The 19,266-nt window shown below is 34.8% G+C and overlaps 5 protein-coding genes and 2 pseudogenes across 5 annotated transcripts; 4 read left to right on the plus strand and 3 right to left on the minus strand.

Annotated features, from left to right (window-relative positions):
- The first annotated feature begins 49 nt into the window (after positions 1-49).
- Positions 50-1,246, plus strand: LOC102630386 (uncharacterized). The gene has a single exon (XM_006466494.4). The coding sequence runs from the start codon at positions 162-164 to the stop codon at positions 1,182-1,184; it is 1,023 nt and encodes a 340-aa protein (XP_006466557.3). The 5' UTR covers positions 50-161; the 3' UTR covers positions 1,185-1,246.
- Positions 1,135-3,727, minus strand: LOC102621816 (uncharacterized). The gene is made up of 7 exons (XM_006466102.4): positions 3,485-3,727; positions 3,272-3,358; positions 2,967-3,170; positions 2,677-2,835; positions 2,543-2,587; positions 2,292-2,438; positions 1,135-1,788 (listed from the first exon to the last, which is right to left on the minus strand). The coding sequence occupies exons 1-7, from the start codon at positions 3,632-3,634 to the stop codon at positions 1,414-1,416; spliced, it is 1,167 nt and encodes a 388-aa protein (XP_006466165.2). The 5' UTR covers positions 3,635-3,727; the 3' UTR covers positions 1,135-1,413.
- Positions 3,728-4,807: 1,080 nt separating this feature from the next.
- On the plus strand, positions 4,808-6,159 carry LOC107178093 (uncharacterized; annotated as a pseudogene).
- Positions 6,160-6,661: 502 nt separating this feature from the next.
- LOC127903746 (uncharacterized) lies at positions 6,662-8,673 on the minus strand. Its single transcript, XM_052444437.1, has 7 exons — positions 8,512-8,673; positions 8,346-8,432; positions 8,052-8,267; positions 7,765-7,923; positions 7,527-7,571; positions 7,156-7,332; positions 6,662-7,039 (listed from the first exon to the last, which is right to left on the minus strand). The coding sequence occupies exons 1-7, from the start codon at positions 8,671-8,673 to the stop codon at positions 6,662-6,664; spliced, it is 1,224 nt and encodes a 407-aa protein (XP_052300397.1).
- Positions 8,674-12,186: 3,513 nt separating this feature from the next.
- On the plus strand, positions 12,187-12,936 carry LOC127898651 (uncharacterized). The gene has a single exon (XM_052444788.1). The coding sequence runs from the start codon at positions 12,391-12,393 to the stop codon at positions 12,862-12,864; it is 474 nt and encodes a 157-aa protein (XP_052300748.1). The 5' UTR covers positions 12,187-12,390; the 3' UTR covers positions 12,865-12,936.
- An 844-nt stretch (positions 12,937-13,780) lies between these two features.
- LOC102629794 (uncharacterized) lies at positions 13,781-15,811 on the minus strand. The gene is made up of 7 exons (XM_052444438.1): positions 15,665-15,811; positions 15,486-15,572; positions 15,166-15,381; positions 14,880-15,038; positions 14,642-14,686; positions 14,275-14,451; positions 13,781-14,158 (listed from the first exon to the last, which is right to left on the minus strand). Exons 1-7 carry the CDS (start codon positions 15,809-15,811, stop codon positions 13,781-13,783), a joined length of 1,209 nt encoding a protein of 402 aa, XP_052300398.1.
- A 2,519-nt stretch (positions 15,812-18,330) lies between these two features.
- On the plus strand, positions 18,331-19,227 carry LOC127903747 (uncharacterized; annotated as a pseudogene).
- The last annotated feature ends 39 nt before the right edge of the window (positions 19,228-19,266 follow it).

Consider the following 19,266-nt stretch of genomic DNA (forward strand, 5'->3'; position numbering starts at 1 on the left):
CTTCTCTATTTCATCAAGGAAATAAAGCACCAAAGCATTAATGAAAGGAATTCTACTGGAACTAGGAATGCCACATGAAATGAAACACCAACACCAATGCTTACGCAACTAGGAATAATTTGTATAAAAGGATTAGGAAATCAAAACTAGATTGGGAATACATGTCATCATCTATATATATATACACACACACACACACACTCACACTCTTAAATCCAACATCTCCAGTCAGAAGAGACCATGAGATGGCTCTTAACTTCGATTTCAACCGCTTCCACCCGAGCCCCTATATTCGCCTACCAAATCGTTTGCAGTTTCAAGATTTGCCAAATCCCTTTCTTCTTCAAGGTTTTGAATATTATGTTGTAATAGATTTTGAAGCGACGTGCGACAAAGAAAGAAATCTTCATCCACAGGAAATAATTGAATTTCCATCCGTGGTGGTGAGTGGTGTAAGCGGAGAGATTATAGCATGTTTTCAAACTTATGTGCGGCCAACTTTTGAACCCTTATTGACTGATTTTTGCAAAGAATTGACAGGAATTCAACAGCACCAAGTTGACAATGGCACTACTCTCGGGGAGGCTTTATATTTTCACGATAAATGGCTTTTGCAAATGGGTTTAAACAACACCAACTTTTCTGTGGTGACATGGTCAGATTGGGACTGTCAGGTAATGCTGGAATCGGAATGCCGAATCAAGAAGATTCAAAAGCCTGCTTATTTCAACCAATGGATCAACTTAAGGGTTCCATTCAGCAAGGTTTTTGGCGACGTGAGATGCAATCTGAAGGAGGCCGTTGAGCTAGCTGGACTTATTTGGCAGGGTCGTGTTCACTGTGGCCTTGATGATGCCATTAATATTGCTAGATTACTCTCCGTCATCATGAGAAGGGGATTCAAATTCTCCATCACTAAGTCTTTGACGCCACAAGCAAATCCAAATTGTCTGACATGGAACCGGCACCAGTTTCTTGAGCCACAAGCTATGCATACTCCTCCACATACTTCACTTATACAAGAATTTGAAGATTGTCGATACTGTTACTGTGGAACAAAAAGCATAAAAAAGGTGATTCAAAGACCGGGACCAAAGCGAGGGAGCTTCTTTTTTGGATGCGGGAACTGGACGCCTAATAGGGGTGCTTGTTGCAATTATTTTCAATGGGCTACTACTTCTTAGCTCAAAAAGTGCTTAATGAAATGAATTTTCTCTCTGTTTATTGGTGCTTGTAATTGGATAATGGGTATTACGTATAACCAGTGAATCCATGGCCAATTATTTAACTCCTTAATCTTAACCATGTAAATAGAATAAATGCATCTGCAAACTTTAGTGATAATTAATTCTGCTTTGATATTATTTAGTAATAACATGCATGAAACGCAACTTTACATTGACAAGGACACTTTCACGGGCACTTATCTGAATATCCTGGACCTCCAAAATAAAATGAGATACCGTCGCCCTCGTATTTTGCAAAACGTAAATCGTAGCAGGGAGGTTTTGTCACATAAACCTGAAGATCTTCGGGATCTCTCATATTGCCAGACTCATCAACGTATCCTATTTTCTCGAAAAAACAAGCTTTTCCAAAGGATTCTTCGGGAAAATGGCCACTGCCCATTTGAGTTGAAGTGTGGTGTCCCGCAAATTCGCTATTTGTTATCTCCCCTCCCCAATTTATCTCAGTTGAACAGTCAGCTAAACTTGTGAAGATGGAGCCTGGCCAATACCCTATTAACTGGTCTTGCATTAGAAGCCACCAATTCCCACTGCTCTTATCCTGAAATAACAATTGTTGACTTTCATCTTACATATATATAATATTCTAAGGAAAATGATCAAAATCCGTGTTTGCAGAAATTAATCATTTTTCTCCTCATGTTTCAAACTCCCTTGCTCTAAAAGGATTATGTTAATTTTTTAATTTTTAATTTTATTATTTTACCCCTACAATCAAACTTATGCTTTTTTTTTTTTTCTCTTTTTTGTGCTTATTAATCAATCGCTAGCAACTAACTGCGCGAATGTCAGCAATTAATCAGTAGAAGAAAGAAAAAAACATTCAAAAAAAAAAAGTAAAAGAAAGAAAGAAAGATAGAAGTAGTCACGTCTGATTCTAGAAGGAAAATAATAAAAGAGACACAAAATAAATTGAATAAAAATACAATTTTTTTAACAACACAATTGATCATTTTCTTTAATTCTTTTATATGTCACCAATTCCAACTTGAATTTGTGTATAAACAGAACTTGAATTAAAACTGAATTAACGAGATTAATTACCTTGGTTATGGTGATGATAATTTCAAATTGCTCAGCACCATATCGGGAAACCGGTTCCACCGCAGCACCAAGGCTAATTTGGGTGGTAGTTTGCACAAAACCAGGGCAAACAAGATTGTAGCAACCTGTGCTACGGTAGTCATCCCTCTAACAACCACATGATAGTTAACATATTCATAAAGCAAGTTATTAAGAAACTAATAATATGTTCATTTGTGATAAATATAATGGAAGGACTCAAATATACTTACAGTCCAGTATGTGAACAATCTTGTCTTATTCTCACCATTGTTAACCTGGATTAACCATGATGAATTATTATGTTACTGATTGTTCTCTCAAATTTAATTGAATTTTTAAAATTTAATTGGCTGATCCAGCTTACCAACCATCCAACCTCCATAGAATTCGCTTCATCTCCTTCACCTGACCCAACCCAAATTTGTGCGAAACTGAATTCTCCTTGGTATGTTGCGGGGTTCCATACGTTGATTGTTGCGCGAGCACCATAGTACTGCCCACCAACTAGGGCCACTAGTGCATACTAATTCATATATATTTGTGTTTAGTTTTCTTTTAAGCAAATATAGAAGATAAAATCAGTAGGCAGACACAAAAATTAGCTAGTGAAATTATATATAATAAATAAAAAATTAATATAAAGCTGAATGTGACCTCATGACCAGGGGGAGCACTGAAATCATTGGCCTGTTTCTTTTGCGAAACTGTTGGGTAGCTGCGACGACGACGATTAGAATGTGGTGTTCTTAATATGGGGATAGTTCCTTCAGGGCATTCTCCATTCTTGTGCCAACTTTGAAAGAGTATATTGTGGTTGTTTTCTGATTCAGTTCCGCTTGAATGCACATGGGGTTTCATCTATGAATTTGGAGAAAAAAAAAAACATTGGACAAATTCGATTAATTAGAAATGATTCTAAAATTACGTAATCCTTATGTATATATGTACTAAGTACTAACCTGTATGGTGTGATTTTTCAGAAGTGGATGATTAAAAGCAGGTTGTTTGTTGATATCCACACAGTCAATCACATCACCATCTTCACTCTGCAAACATATTTATAATAATACGACTTGAAGCTTTCAAAATTCATAACCTTTGGTCCTTGAACCAGCATAATAAGAATATATTAAAGGAGGAATTAAGTTCATGTATGCAATAAATTTAATAACCTTAATGGTTTTGACCGTTCCCTCATGCATGAGCAGCTCTCTATTTTTCATGAATTCGACCCTTCTGCCTTCAACAAATAGGATCAACATGTGAAATAGCATTATTAACACAAATTTGCATTTGGCACTCTTATCATTCCTATCATCCATTGTTGAACTTCAATAGTTTTATTTTTTTTCTGATTTAACTTTCTGATGAAAATTTTCACCATTTGGGCCAAGTATTTATTCTCCTACTCATCTTGTTTGTATGCTAGGTAAAGTTAGGAATCATACAATTACGTAGCATGTTTGGATATCTAACTCTATATTTAATTATATAACAAGAAAAAAAAAGAAATAAATTCTATAATTTTGTTCATCCAATATGTCTATATTCACGACTTTTCTTTTATTATTGGAAACTAATAAACTGATGTAATTAATTAAAACAGAATTAGATATATAGTGTCAATGAGTCACCTCTTTATCTACTTAATTTATTCCGTCCGTTGATAAAATCTCCTTTCTTTAGTCTCTTAATTCATGCTGATAGCTTGATTTATCACCAATTCCATGATTTAATTTTATTAGACCACTTAATTTGAAAGTTTCATGTGCCACATACATTTCAACCACATTAATAACATATTCTTTAGGTATTTGTAGGAAGACGACCAATTAAGACTTTTCATCATAAGACATATCTTATCATTTTGACTTGACATATACTAATCACAAAAAATTATGAATAAAATAAAATATACTTCCACGTAAAACTCAAATCCTTGATAAGGTATGGAGGTGTTCATAGATCACCACACAACCAATCAATGATTTGTGATATTGATCTTAGTGCATATATTTGTTACAAGATGGACTTTTTCTATTGAGTTTTTTTTGAAATATTTTTATATATAATGTCTTAAAATTTTTTATTTTGTTTTTATTTTTTTCTGAAACAAAAATTCCTAGGCATTTAAAGTGGGGCCAGAAAGCTCTGACATCACACTAATTAGAGGGTTGAAACTGCAAAATAAGCAAATAAAAATAAGAAGAACAAGAATGGTTAACAAAATTTTTGGGATGATAGGTGCATTTCGGGGTACTATGAAATAGTGGGAGGTTCTAGAGATTTTACCTATTAAACCCATGATCACCTGCATATATTTCTTTTTAATTTAAATCCATGATAATCTAAGTTATGTGAGACTTTAAAGATTTTGTATTCTTATGCAACATGTGCTTTTACAACTGTGTGTATAGTTAAGATCTTATTATGTACAAAATAGCTAATAGTAATAAAATTTATACTTGAGTATAACTTAGATATAATTACTGGTGAATTATTAGTATGCAAATAACAATCAATAACGTGAGATAGAATGGCTCTTGACAGCCTCCAAAGAAACCCCCTTTTCCCGAATTACCCCTTTCGTCTTCCTCAGCCAAATCCTTTTCTTCCGCAAAAGCTTCAGGATTTTGATTACTTTGTAGTTGTCGACTTCGAGGCCACGTGTGACAAAAAGATTCCACACCCACAGGAAATAATAGAATTTCCTTCGGTTATAGTAAGTGGTGTCACTGGACAGATTACAGTCTGTTTTCAAATTTACGTACGCCCAACTCACAATAAATTGCCTACGGAATTCTACAAGGAGCTGACAGGAATTCAGCAGCATCAAGTTGACAAGGCATTTTTCTTGGCGAGGCATTATTTTTACATGATAATTGGCAGCAGCACATGGGCGTTACGCCCACCAACTTTGCTGTGGTGACGTGGTCAGATTGGGATTGTCAAGTCATGCTGGAATCCGAATGCCGCTTCAAGAACATTCCAAAGCCTTCTTATTTCAACCGTTGGATCAACTTGAGGGTTCCATTCAGCAAAGTTTTTGGCGACGTGAGGGGCAATTTGAAAGAGGCTGTTGAGCTGGCTGGCATTGTTTGGCACGGCCGTGTTCACTGTGGCCTTGATGACTCCATAAATATTGCAAGTAAGCCTGCTTATTTCAACCGTTGGATCAACTTGAGGGTTCCATTCAGCAAGGTTTTTGGCGACGTGAGGTGCAATTTGAAAGAGGCTGTTGAGCTGGCTGGCATTGTTTGGCACGGCCGTGTTCACTGTGGCCTTGATGACTCCATAAATATTGCAAGTAAGCCTGCTTATTTCAACCGTTGGATCAACTTGAGGGTTCCAATCAGCAAGGTTTTTGCCGACATGAGGTGAAATTTGAAAGAGGCTGTTGAGCTTGTTTGGCACGGCCGTGCTCACTGGGGCCTTGATGACTCCATAAACATGGCAAGATTTCTTGCAGTCATCATGCAGAGGGGATTTAAATTCTCAATTACTAAATCTTTGACGCCGCCGCAAGATATTACTCAGGATTCTATGATGACGTGGAATCGTCATCATCAGTTTCTTGTGCGGCAGCGCAAGTGCACTTTTCAGCATACTTCTCGTGATCCAGCAGAAGTTGAATAATTTCGGTATTGCTTCTGTGGAGCCAAAAGCTTCAAGAAGATAATTCGAAAGCCAGGACCAAAGTGTGGAAGCTTCTTTTTCGGATGTGGGAACTTGACGCCTAACAAGGGTGCTTGGTGCAATTATTTTCATTCGGCCACCGCTTGATTATATAATTTACTCAATTTTCAGTTTTGTTTAATGCCTATAATTAATTAATTAATTAATTAAGGTTGGGATGTTAATTCTTCAATTACTTAGTGTCAATCAAGCCTCTCTCTCGTATTGAGGTGTATTTAATTTATGCAATCTTTCTTTCATTTTCTGTTTAAACTTCAGAAGCATACATGTATGCTTTCTACAACTTGATAATTTTGGAGAGAATATATATTTTGACTGATTATTTAACTTCTACTATTGACTTTGAGAGAGACTAGACCAATAAGACCTTAAATAAAAATAAATAAAGTTAAAAGTGAATTTTTCTAACTTACCCTAAATTTTTTTCACATGCTTTAACCATTTCATTTTATATATGAAGAAACCCACATTGTTAATTATACCATTAATTTCTGAAAAAAAATGTACCTATTTTTTGGGGTCTCCTTTTCAAATCATAAGGTACAACCACACAACTAGTTATTGCAAAAACGAATAATAAAGACACTTCCGATGTTATTTAGTAATGAGAAGCTAGTAGTACAACTTTATTCAATTGATGATACATATTACTTTCATTGGCAATTTGCTGAATATCCAGGACCTCCAAAATAAAAGAAGACACCAAACTTGTTATCTTTTCCTGTACGTAAATCGTAGCAGGGGGGTCTTGTCACAAAAGGTTCAAGATTTTCAGGATCTTTGACATTGTTACCTTCATCAAAGTATCCAAGTTTTGTGAAAAAACTAGCTTTCCCGTAGGCTTCATTAGGAAAATGGCCACTTCCCATTTGAGTTGAAGTGTGATGACCATTAGGTTGGTTATTGACTATCTCTCCTCCCCAAGATATAGCATCAGAAGTGCCGGCTAAATGTGTAAAGATGGAGCTTGGCCAATACCCTACTAACTGGTCTTGCACTTGCAGCCACCAATTTCCATCATTATTATTGAACTGATCAAAGAAGAAAAACAAAATCAATGCAGTCAGTCTCTCCCTAATGGTATTGGGGTTTAATTTAATCCACAGTTAACATTCCTTTTTGCGTTGTCCTAGTAAAATTAACAGACATGAGAATGAGAATAACTGTTACTACGTGCCTTATGTATGACAATGGATATGTCACGTTGCTCCCCACCATACTTCGAAACAGGTTCTATAGACCCACCGAGGGCTATATTTTTGTTTGTTTGCACAAAACCAGGGCAATCAAGATTGTAGCAACCTGTGCTTTGGTAGCCATCACTCTAACAACCATAAGAAAACGTGTTAGCAAAAATTTATAAGCAATTAATCTAGTCATATTCTCTCCCCCCCTCTCTCTCTCTCTCTCTCTCTCTATATATACACACACACACACACACACACACACACACACGTAGCAATTTAAGAATTTTTTCAATTTTTAATATGGAACTGAGGAATGATCAAATCTACTTACAGTCCAATATATGAACAATCTTGTTTTCTTCTCGCCATTGTTAACCTGAAATCATGAATTATTTCCTTAGTAAACATTCAAACAGGACTTGAATTTTTGGTCAATTTATATTTAGTTTTAACTATTAAAATCATATGAAGTCTGAACTCCGCTTTCCCTAGGAAATTTAATTAATATTTCCACACGTGCTATAAATATGCAATCTGTATGCATGTTTCATTGGCTGAAGCTTAATTACCGTCCATCCAGCCTCTAAAGAATTCAACTCATTTCCATCGCCGGCCAAAACCCAAATTTGAGCGATACTGAGTTCTCCGAAATTTGTTAGAGGGTTCCAAACGTTGATTGTAGCACGAGCACCATAGTAATTCCCATCAACTGCAGAAACTTGTGCATACTGATAATCATATATGTTTTTAGTATTTTTTTTTCATACAAAAAGAAGATGAAATTGTTAGATACAATTAAAAGATCTTAAAAGTATAATTAAGTGAAAAATCATTATAATTAAAGTTAAATTCTGACCTCATGATTAGAGGGATTATTGACATCGTTTAGCTGTGCTACTTTCTTGTGCAAAAATGCTGGGTAGCTGCGTCGACTATGATTAAAATTCTGTGTTCTTCTCAGTAGGGGGACAGTTCCTTCGGGGCATTCGCCATTCTTATGCCAACTTTGAAAGAGCATATTCGGATTGTTTTCTGCTTCATCGATTCCTCTTGATTGTGCATGGGGTTTAATCTATGAATTTAAAAGACAAAAATTTTATTTTTCGAACCATTTAATTAGAAATCTTTAATGCAAATTTTATGTACTAACCTGTACGGTGTGATTTTTCAGCAGTGGGTGATTAAAAGCAGGTTGTTTTCTTATGTCCACACAGTCAATCACATCACCATCTTCGCTCTGCAAAAATATAACTCAATTTGAGCTTTGAAAATTTATAACCTTAAACAAAAATTGAAAAAAAAAGAATGTTAATAACCTCAATGGTTTTGACTGTTCCCTCGTGCATGGGCAACTCTCTTTTTTTCATGAATTGATCAACTCCTCTTCCATCAACAAATGTTATCAACATGTGAGAAAGCAGTATTAAGAAAAATTTGTAGTCTCCAAGTTTGATACTCTTATCATTCCAATCAGCCATGTTGAACTTTAATTTTTTTTGCAAACTTAATTTTCTTGTGATAAAATCGGGCCATTGGGCGTTACTATTTATTCACCAATCGGTTTTGTTTGTTCTTCATAGATAAGTTAAGAATAATTGGAAGTGCTTAACTTACTAATTATGCTTGGATGTCCGTCGCTGTATCATTTTATAAAAAGGAAACCAACACTAACAAAATAATGGATCCTCACTGTAATTGTATGTAGACATTCTAAACTTATTTTCATCCAATGGCTCGTGTAAAAATTTTCTTTTATTGGTAATTTTACTAACAATAAAATTTACGTTGGATGAACTGTATAGTTTGAATGCGTCACCTCGATATCTAATTTGCTCGGCCTTTAACAAAATCTCCAATGTGGTTTCATCATTCATGCAGCTTAATTTATCACTAATTACATGGTTATGGATGGTTTATATTTTAATTAGCTCATGAATTAGTTCTAATATTATATAAAAATTTATGTACTCAACTTTTTACTCAAAAGTTTGCTCATATATAGTTAAAGATTGTGCCAAGCTTAAATACTTGAAGAGACTATAAAATACTTTTTTAAAACCTCCATCATGCGTTGGTCGACAATTTTATCTTAAATTTATCATGTGAAAAAGGGTGTGTATGCCTCACTTGAGCATTAGTTGACTTTGATACATATTATCTAGTAAAGCTCGTCGTTATTTGGTTTTAATACTATCCCATGAGTTTAAACTTGTACTACAATATAGATCATGTCAAGGTTTTTAAAAACATGAAATTAGTTGGTCGGTATTACTAGAATCCAAGTAAGAGAATTATGAACACAGATTTGCATTTGGTACTCTTATCATTCCTATCATCCATTGTTGAACTTCAATATTAATTTTTATTTTTTTCTTATTTAACTTTCTGATGAAAATTTTCACCATTTGGGTCAAGTATTTATTCTCCTACTGATCTTGTTTGTATGCTACGTAAAGCTAGGAATCATACAATTACGTAGCATGTTTGGATATCTAACTCTATATTTAATTAAATAACACGAAAAAAATGAAATAAATTCTATAATTTTGTTCATCCAATATGTCTATATTCACGACTTTTCTTTTATTGGAAACTAATAAACTGATGTAATTAATTAAAACAGAATTAGATATTTAGTGTCAATGAGTCACCTCTTTATCTACTTAGTTTATTCCGTCCGTTGATAAAATCTCCTTTCTTTAGTTTCTTAATTCATGCTGATAGCTTGATTTATCACCAATTCCATGATTTAATTTTATTAGACCACTTAATTTGAAAGTTTCATGTGCCACATACATTTCAACCACATTAATGACATATTCTTTAGGTATTTGTAGGAAGACGACCAATTAAGACTTTCCATCATGAGACATATTTTGTCATTTTGACTTGACATATACTACTCACAAAAAAATTATGAATAAAATAAAATATACTTCCACATCCACATAAAACTCAAATCCTTGATCTCAAGAATAAGATATGGAGGTGTTTATAGATCACCACACAACCAATCAATGATTTGTGATATTGATCTTAGTGCTTATATTTGTTACAGGATGGGATTTTTCTGTTGAGTTATTTTAATTATTTTTATATATAATGTCTTAAATTTTTTTATTTTGTTTTTATTTTTTCTGAAACAAAATTTCCTAGGCATTTAAAGTGGGGCCAGAAACCTCTGACATCACACTAATTAGAGGGGTGAAACTGCAAAATTAGCGAATAATAATAAGAAGAACAAGAATGGTTAACAAAATTTTTGGGATGATAGGTGCATTTTGGGATACTATGAAATGGTGGGAGGTTCTAGAGATTTTACCTATTAAACCCATGATCACCTGCACATATTTCTTTTTAATTTAAATCCATGATAATCTAAGTTATGTGAGACTTCAAAGATTTTATATTCTTATACAACATGTGCTTTTACAATTGCGTATATAGTTATGATCTTATTATGTATAAAATATCTAATAATAATAAAATTTATACTTGAATATAACTAAGATATAATGACTGGTGAATTATTAGTATGCTAATAGACACCGATCACAATCTTATATTTGCTCAACACAAAATTATACCAGCATCATGAAATCCAAGTCCCATTTTAATTATGAGTTTGATTATAACCTAATTACGTGCCGCTATAAGATTTTTTATTACATCTTTACTGATTCTGATTACTTCTCCATTCCATTAAGGAAATCAAACCCCAAACCTTTATTAAAGAAATTCTAATGCAAATAGGATTAAGCTATATCTGAAATCAAATACCAGCCCAATTCCTAACGCAACTAGAAATTAAAAATATATAAAAATAATTAGGAAATCAAAACTAGATTAGAAAAATAAATTTATCATCCACACACACACGCACGCACACACACACAGTGTCTTAAATCCAAAATTAATCTACATCAACAATCAATAACGTGAGATAGAATTAGGGATGGCAAAATCCGGGTCCGGTTCCGGGTTCGGCCTTCCCGATTCCAGACCCGGATGTCATTTTCTTTTACCGGACCCGGATATAATCCGGATTTTTTGCATGTGGGTCCGGTCCGGGTTCAACCCAGAAAAATTAAGGTTTCTGGATTCCGGGTTTGAAACCCGGATTGTCTTTTGAATTATGATTAAAAAATGAAAAAAAATTGGAAACTACAACTCAAATCACAAATTAAAACTGATTAACCATTTTTTTTCCATGAAATTCAGGCAGGTACACAAGATAGACCCTAATATGAAGGCGTTGCAAATACTACCAACAAAATTCAATAAATTAATAACCTAATATAGGAAGTGGATGCACGAAAATTACAATTAATTTTGAATTGTAATGGCATCAAAGACCGTGGCCCACCAAATCCACCATGCAATGCCATCAAAGACAGCCCCCACCATGGAATATGACAAACGAGAAGCAGAGATGGGCTTAGAGGTGGAAGCTAATCCACTCAATTTGCAATAGTTGAACGATTGAGAAGGAATGGAGGTTGCAGTAGTGCAAAGAAGAGGAACACAGCAACTGATGATGATAATGAACACAGAAAAGAGAAAATGGCTGAAATGATGACGACGACGACTTGATTTGATGAAGAGAAAAGGAAATATGGTTGGCGGCCGGTGGATGTGAGATTTGAGAAGAGGAATGCGAATTGCAAAATTAGGGCCGGCTGTGCGCATTGTTGTTTACTTCCTTTCTTTTATATTTATATTAAAAATTATTAAAAAATTAATATTAAAATGAAACATATCCGGGTCCGGGTTTTAGATATGCAGGTTCACCCAAACTCTGACCCGGTCCGAATATCATCCGGGTTCATAAAATTAAATCCAGATCCGTATTTTATTCAACTCCAATACGGGTTCAACCCGGACCGGATTATCCGGGTTCGTCCGGATCCGATCCGGGTCCGGATTATTCTGCCATCCCTAGATAGAATGGCAATTGACAGATTCCAAAGAAACCCCCTTTTCCCAAATTATCCCTTTCTTCTTCCTCAGCCAAATCCTTTTCTTCCGCAAAAGCTTCAGGATATTGATTACTTTGCAGTTGTCGATTTCCAGGCCCCGTGCGACAAAAATAAGACTCCACACCCACAGGAAATAATAGAATTTCCTTCGGTTATAGTCAGTGGCGTCACCACAACTTTGCTGTGGTGACTTGGTAAGATTGGGATTGTCAAGTCATGCTGGAATTCGAATGCCGCTTCAAGAACATTCCAAAGCCTGCTTATTTCAACCGTTGGATCAACTTGAGGGTTCCATTCAGCAAGGTTTTTGGCGACGTGAGGTGCAATTTGAAAGAGGCTGTTGAGCTGGCTGGCATTGTTTGGCACGGCCGTGTTCACTGTGGCCTTGATGACTCCATAAATATTGCAAGATTACTTGCAGTCATCATGCAGAGGGGATTTAAATTCTCAATTACTAAATTCTTTATGCCGCCGCAAGCAATTACTCAGGATTCTGTGATGACGTGGAATCGTCATCATCAGTTTCTTGTGCCGCAGCGTATGTCCACTTTTCAGCATACTTCTCGTGATCCGGCAGAAGTTGAAGAATTTCGGTATTTTCTGTGGAGCCAAAAGCTTCAAGAAGGTAATTCGAAAGCCAGGACCAAAGTGCGGAATCTTCTTTTCCGGATGTGGGAACTGGACGCCTAATAAGGGTGCTTGCTGCAATTATTTTCAGTGGGCCACTACTTGATGACATAATTCGCTCAATTTTCAGTTTTGTTTAATGCCTATAATTAACTAATTAAGGTTGGGATGTTAATTCTTCAATTAATTAGTGTTAATCAAGTTTGTCTCTCGTACTGAGGCATATTTTAATTTATTCAATCTTTCTTTCATTCTCTATTTAAACTTCGGAAGCATGCATGTACACTTTCTATAACTTAATAATTTTGGAGAGATTATATATTTTGACTGATTATTTAACTTCCACTATTGACTTAGGAGAGACTAGACCAATAAGACCTTTAATAAAAAAAAAATGAAATTAAAATTGAATTTTCTAACTTAACCTTAATTTTATTAACATGCTTTAACCATTTCATTTTATATATGAAGAAAGTCACATTGTTAATTATACCATTAATTTCTGTTAAGGAAGCTCATTGTGCTGAGCTCATGAAGAATAAGAAGGTGAAGGAGTCGTTAGTCTCAGCAAGTGAAGTTAGTCAACAGTGCCAGCTCATCAGTGCCAAATCACCAGAGTTAGTTATGATAGATAACATGTCAGCACAAGTTGTTAAAGTTTGTTATTAATCGTTTTAATGTGTATGTAACTAATCTCGTGAGTATCTAGGATGTATTGATTTAATTATAATGTAATGTGAAGAATCCAAAATTAATGAAATAAATTTTCCTCTGTAAATTTTCTCTCAAAACAAATAACTCCAGTTTTCTTTCAATTTCTGAAAAAATGTACCTATTTTTTGGGGTCGCCTTTTCAAATCATAAGGTACAACCACACAAACTAATTATTGCAAAAACGAATAATAAAGACTCTTCCGATGTTATTTAATAATGAGAAGCTAGTAGTACAACTTTATTCAATTGATGATACATATCACTTTCATTGGCAATTTGTTGAATATCCAGGACCTCCAAAATAAAAGAAGACGCCAAACTTGTTATCTTTTCCTGTACGTAAATCGTAGCAGGGGGGTCTTGTCACAAAAGGTTCAAGATTTTCAGGATCTTTGACATTGCTACCTTCATCAAAGTGTCCAAGTTTTGTGAAATAACTAGCTTTCCCGTAGGCTTCATTAGGAAAATGGCCACTTCCCATTTGAGTTGAAGTGTGATGACCATTAGGTTGGTTATTGACTATCTCTCCTCCCCAAGATATAGCATCAGAAGTGCCGGCTAAATGTGTAAAGATGGAGCTTGGCCAATACCCTACTAACTGGTCTTGCACTTGCAGCCACCAATTTCCATCATTATTATTGAACTGATCAAAGAAGAAAAACAAAATCAATGCAGTCAGTCTCTCCCTAATGGTATTGGGGTTTAATTTAATCCACAGTTAACATTCCTTTTTGCGTTGTCCTAGTAAAATTAACAGACATGAGAATGAGAATAACTGTTACTACGTTCCTTATGTATGACAATGGATATGTCACGTTGCTCCCCACCATACTTCGAAACAGGTTCTATAGACCCACCGAGGGCTATATTTTTGTTTGTTTGCACAAAACCAGGGCAATCAAGATTGTAGCAACCTGTGCTTTGGTAGCCATCACTCTAACAACCATAAGAAAACGTGTTAGCAAAAATTTAGAAGCAATTAATCTAGTCATATTCTCTCCCCCTCTCTCTCTCTCTCTCTCTCTATATATATATATATATACACACACACACACACACACACTTAGTAATTTAAGAAAATTTTCAATTTTTAATATGGAACTGAGGAATGATCATATCTACTTACAGTCCAATATATGAACAATCTTGTTTTCTTCTCGCCATTGTTAACCTGGAATCATGAATGATTTCCTTAGTAAATATTCAGACAGTACTTGAATTTTTGGTCAATTCATATTTAGTTTTAACTATTAAAATCGTATGAAGTCTGAACTCCGCTTTCACTAGGAAATTTAATTAATAATTCCACACGTGCTATAAATATGCAATATGTATACATGTTTCATTGGCTGAAGCTTAATTACCGTCCATCCAGTCTCTAAAGAATTCAACTTATTTCCATCGCCGGCCAAAACCCAAATTTGAGCGATGCTGAGTTCTCCGAAATTTGTTAGAGGGTTCCAAACGTTGATTGTAGCACGAGCACCATAGTAATTCCCATCAACTGCAGAAACTTGTGCATACTGATAATCATATATGTTTTTAGTATTTTTTTTCATACAAAAGGAAGATGAAATTATTAGATACAATTAAAAGATCTTAAAAGTATAATTAAGTGAAAAATCATTATAATTAAAGTTAAATTCTGACCTCATGATTAGAGGGATTATTGACATCGTTTAGCTGTGCTACTTTCTTGTGCAAAAATGCTGGGTAGCTGCGTCGACTATGATTAAAATTCTGTGTTCTTCTCAGTAGTGGGACAGTTCCTTCGGGGCATTCGCCATTCTTATGCCAACTTTGAAAGAGCATATTCGGATTGTTTTCTGCTTCATCGATTCCTCTTGATTGTGCATGGGGTTTTATCTATGAATTTAAAAGAAAAATTGTTATTTTTCGAACCATTTAATTAGAAATCTTCAATGCAAATTTTATGTACTAACCTGTACGGTGTGATTTTATGTACTAACCTGTACGGTGTGATTTTTCAGCAGTGGGTGATTAAAAGCAGGTTGTTTTCTTATGTCCACACAGTCAATCACATCACCATCGTCACTCTGCAAAAATATAACTCAATTTGAGCTTTGAAAATTTATAACCTTAAACAAAAATTGAAAAAAAAAATGTTAATAAGCTCAATGGTTTTGACTGTTCCCTCATGCATGGGCAACTCTCTATTTTTCATGAATTGATCAACTCCTCTTCCATCAACAGATGTTATCAACATGTGAGAAAGTAGTATTAAGAAAATTTTGTAGTCTCCAAGTTTGACACTCTTATCATTCCAATCAGCCATGTTGAACTTCAAAATTTTTTACGAACTTAATTTTCTTGTGATAAAATTGGGCCATTGGGCGTTACTATTTATTCCCAATCAGTTTTGTTTGTTCTTTTTAGACAAGTTGAGAATAATTGGAAGCGCTTAACTTACTAATTTTGTTTGGGTATCCGTTGCTGTATCATTTTATGAAAAGGAAACCAACACTAACGAAATAATGGATCCTCACTATAATTGTCTGCGGACATATTTTCTAAACTTATTTTCATCGAATAGTACATGTAAAAAATTTCTTTTATTGGCAATTTTACTAACAATAAAATTTACGTTGGATGAACTGTATAGTTTGAATGAGTCACCTCGTTATCTAATTTACTCAGTCTTTAACAAAATCTCCAATGTGGTTTTATCATTCATGCAGCTTAATTTATCACTAATTACATGATTATGGAAGGTTTTCATTTTAATTAGTTCATGAATTGTCTCTAATATTATATAGAAATTTATGAACTTAACTTTTACTCAAAATTTTGCTCATATATAGCTAAAGATTGTGCCAAGCTTATATGCTTGAAGAGACTATAAAATATTTTTTAACACCTCCATTATGCGCGGGTCAACACTTTTATCTAAATTTTATCACGTGAAAGAGGGTGTGTGACACGACCCGCCCCGACTTATATGTCGGATCTGAGGCGAATCATGCGAACTAATAGGTAAAACTTTTGACACAAATTTAATTCGTGAAAAAATATATAAAAATGGTCTATGATATAAGCACATAACAACTTATGTGTCTTAAAAAATATACATTCAAAATTTAAACAGTTTATGTCTTACTATACATACTTACACACACACACACACACACACACACACACACACACATATATATATATAAGCAACATAAACGTGCTCAAAATACAAGTTATTCAGTAATGGGTCTCGTGGCCCAACCTTAATTGACTAGAACTGATTTGCACGAAATCCTGCAGAATCATGGGAGAAAAAGGAATAAATAGAAAAATAATGAGCTTGCAATTCAGTGAGTGGATATAATTTATATATAGAAAAATTAAGTAGTATACTAGGGTATGTACATAATAATATGACATAACTCCACACTGAATGTAATACATCAGCAAACATGGAATTCATATATACATACATGTCAAAACTGCACCAAACAGTACCCAGGAGAAATAACTCTCAATACTCGTCGGGATCATTATCGTAAGAGTAGAGCAGAGAAAAAATCTCTCAATACGTGGCAAAATTTAACTACATCGCACGGTAAAGTAACCTAACTTTCAATATGCATGCGCAGAGCTTATGAGAAAGGGTACATATATGATGACTGGCAAACACAGCTCATGACTCAATCAAACATATAATATGCGTACATGTAATTGTAACATGATATTAAATCATAATATTGAACATTAATGATTCATAAAATACATAATAGTAATAATAATATCCACTCACATATCCTATTTCACTCCGGGATTCGTTGGGATTCTTGTGGGTTCTTCAATTCTCGAGTTCCTCCTAAAATATAAAATTCAAAAATTAACTATTAAAACTAATATAAAAACTTATACATATCATGTAAATTGTAACATAACTGCTCAAACTTTATAAATTTATTACCTATTAGTTTATTGGATATTAATCTAATTGTCCAATTATATTTCCTGTAACTTTTCCTTTCAATTTCTCTTTTTAACTTATTTCCCTCTCTTGGGCTCCTAATTCTTTTTCCCCTTTTCTCTTCTTTTTTCCCTTTTTCCTTACTCTCGGCTTCCCTCTTTTCTTTTATTTCTTTTCTTTTCTCTTCTCCTTTTCTCTCGGTTTTTCTTCTTTTTTTCTTCTCTGTCTCACTTCGAAAGTGGATGCAAAATATATAATCGCAGTAGTGTCTTTAATATCGTAAAATTGATTCGATAAGTGTTCACTGTGAAGTAGCTTCTATTTCTAGAGCAAGGTGGCGAACACCAGAAGGGGATAGTTTAGTTCTCCTTGAAGGTGGTGTGCTCCAAAACTGAAATAGAAGTTAGTGCACCAGATGCCAACATTATTTTGCATGTCATTTACAGAAGGGTTAAGAGCGACTTGATTAAGGGCAATGCAGCTTTGGAAATTGAGTATTGCTGCAGCCACAGACAGTGCTCAAGCCTGTGTACAAATCATTTACAGTACTTGGATTTTACGACTAGCTGGTGGAAGCTGGTCTATATTTAAAAGAACACACCGAGTGGCATTATACGTTTCATTGTTGTTATAGAACTTTGTGAAAAATATATGATTTGGAATATAAGAAGAATTCTATCTCTTTGCCTTTATGTTTAAATCACTTGATGTTGCAAGTCAAGAGCATCCGTTCAGCAGGATTTGCGCATTTTACTTGTGTCTTCATAAAATATTACTATTAATATTATATTTATTGTCAAAAACATAATTTTTTAATTTATGCAGTCAGAAGAGACCAAGGGATGGCTCTTAACTTTTTCAACCGCTTCCAACCCGGCCCCTAAATTCGTCTTCCAAATCGTTTGCAGTTTCAAGATTTTCCAAATCCCTTTCTTCTTCAAGGTTTTGAGTATTATGTTGTAATAGATTTTGAAGCGACGTGCGACAAAGAAAGAAATCTTCATCCACAGGGCATAATTGAATTTCCATCCGTGGTGGTGAGTGGTGTAACCGGAGATATTATAGCATGTTTTCAAACTTATGTGCGGCCAACTTTTGATCCCTTATTGACTGATTTTTGCAAAGAATTGACAGGAATTCAACAGCACCAAGTTGACAATGGCGTTACTCTCGGGGAGGCTTTATATTTTCACGACAAATGGCTTTTGCAAATGGGTTTAAGCAACACCAACTTTTCTGTGGTGGCATGGTCAGATTGGGACTGTCAGGTAATGCTGGAATCCGAATGCCGAATCAAGAAGATTCAAAAGCCTGCGTATTTCAACCGTTGGATCAACTTGAGGGTTCCAATCAGCAAGGTTTCTGGCGACATGAGGTGAAATTTGAAAGAGGCTGTTGAGCTTGTTTGGCACGGCCGTGCTCACTGGGGCCTTGATGACTCCATAAACATGGCAAGATTTCTTGCAGTCATCATGCAGAGGGGATTTAAATTCTCAATTACTAAATCTTTGACGCCGCCGCAAGCAATTACTCAGGATTCTCCGATTACGTCGAATCGTCATCATCAGTTTCTTGTGCTGCAGCGTATGTGCACTTTTCAGCATACTTCTCGTAATCCAGCAGAAGTTGAAGAATTTCGGTGTTGCTTCTGTGGAGCTAAAAGCTTCAAGAAGATAATTCGAAAGCCAGGACCAAAGTGTGGAAGCTTCTTTTTCGGATATGGGAACTTGACGCCTAACAAGGGTGCTAGCTGCAATTATTTTCATTCGGCCACCGCTTGATTATATAATTTACTCAATTTTCAGTTTTGTTTAATGCCT

The sequence above is a fragment of the Citrus sinensis genome, chromosome 7, assembly GCF_022201045.2.
Source record: "Citrus sinensis cultivar Valencia sweet orange chromosome 7, DVS_A1.0, whole genome shotgun sequence".
Taxonomy (NCBI): domain Eukaryota; kingdom Viridiplantae; phylum Streptophyta; class Magnoliopsida; order Sapindales; family Rutaceae; genus Citrus; species Citrus sinensis.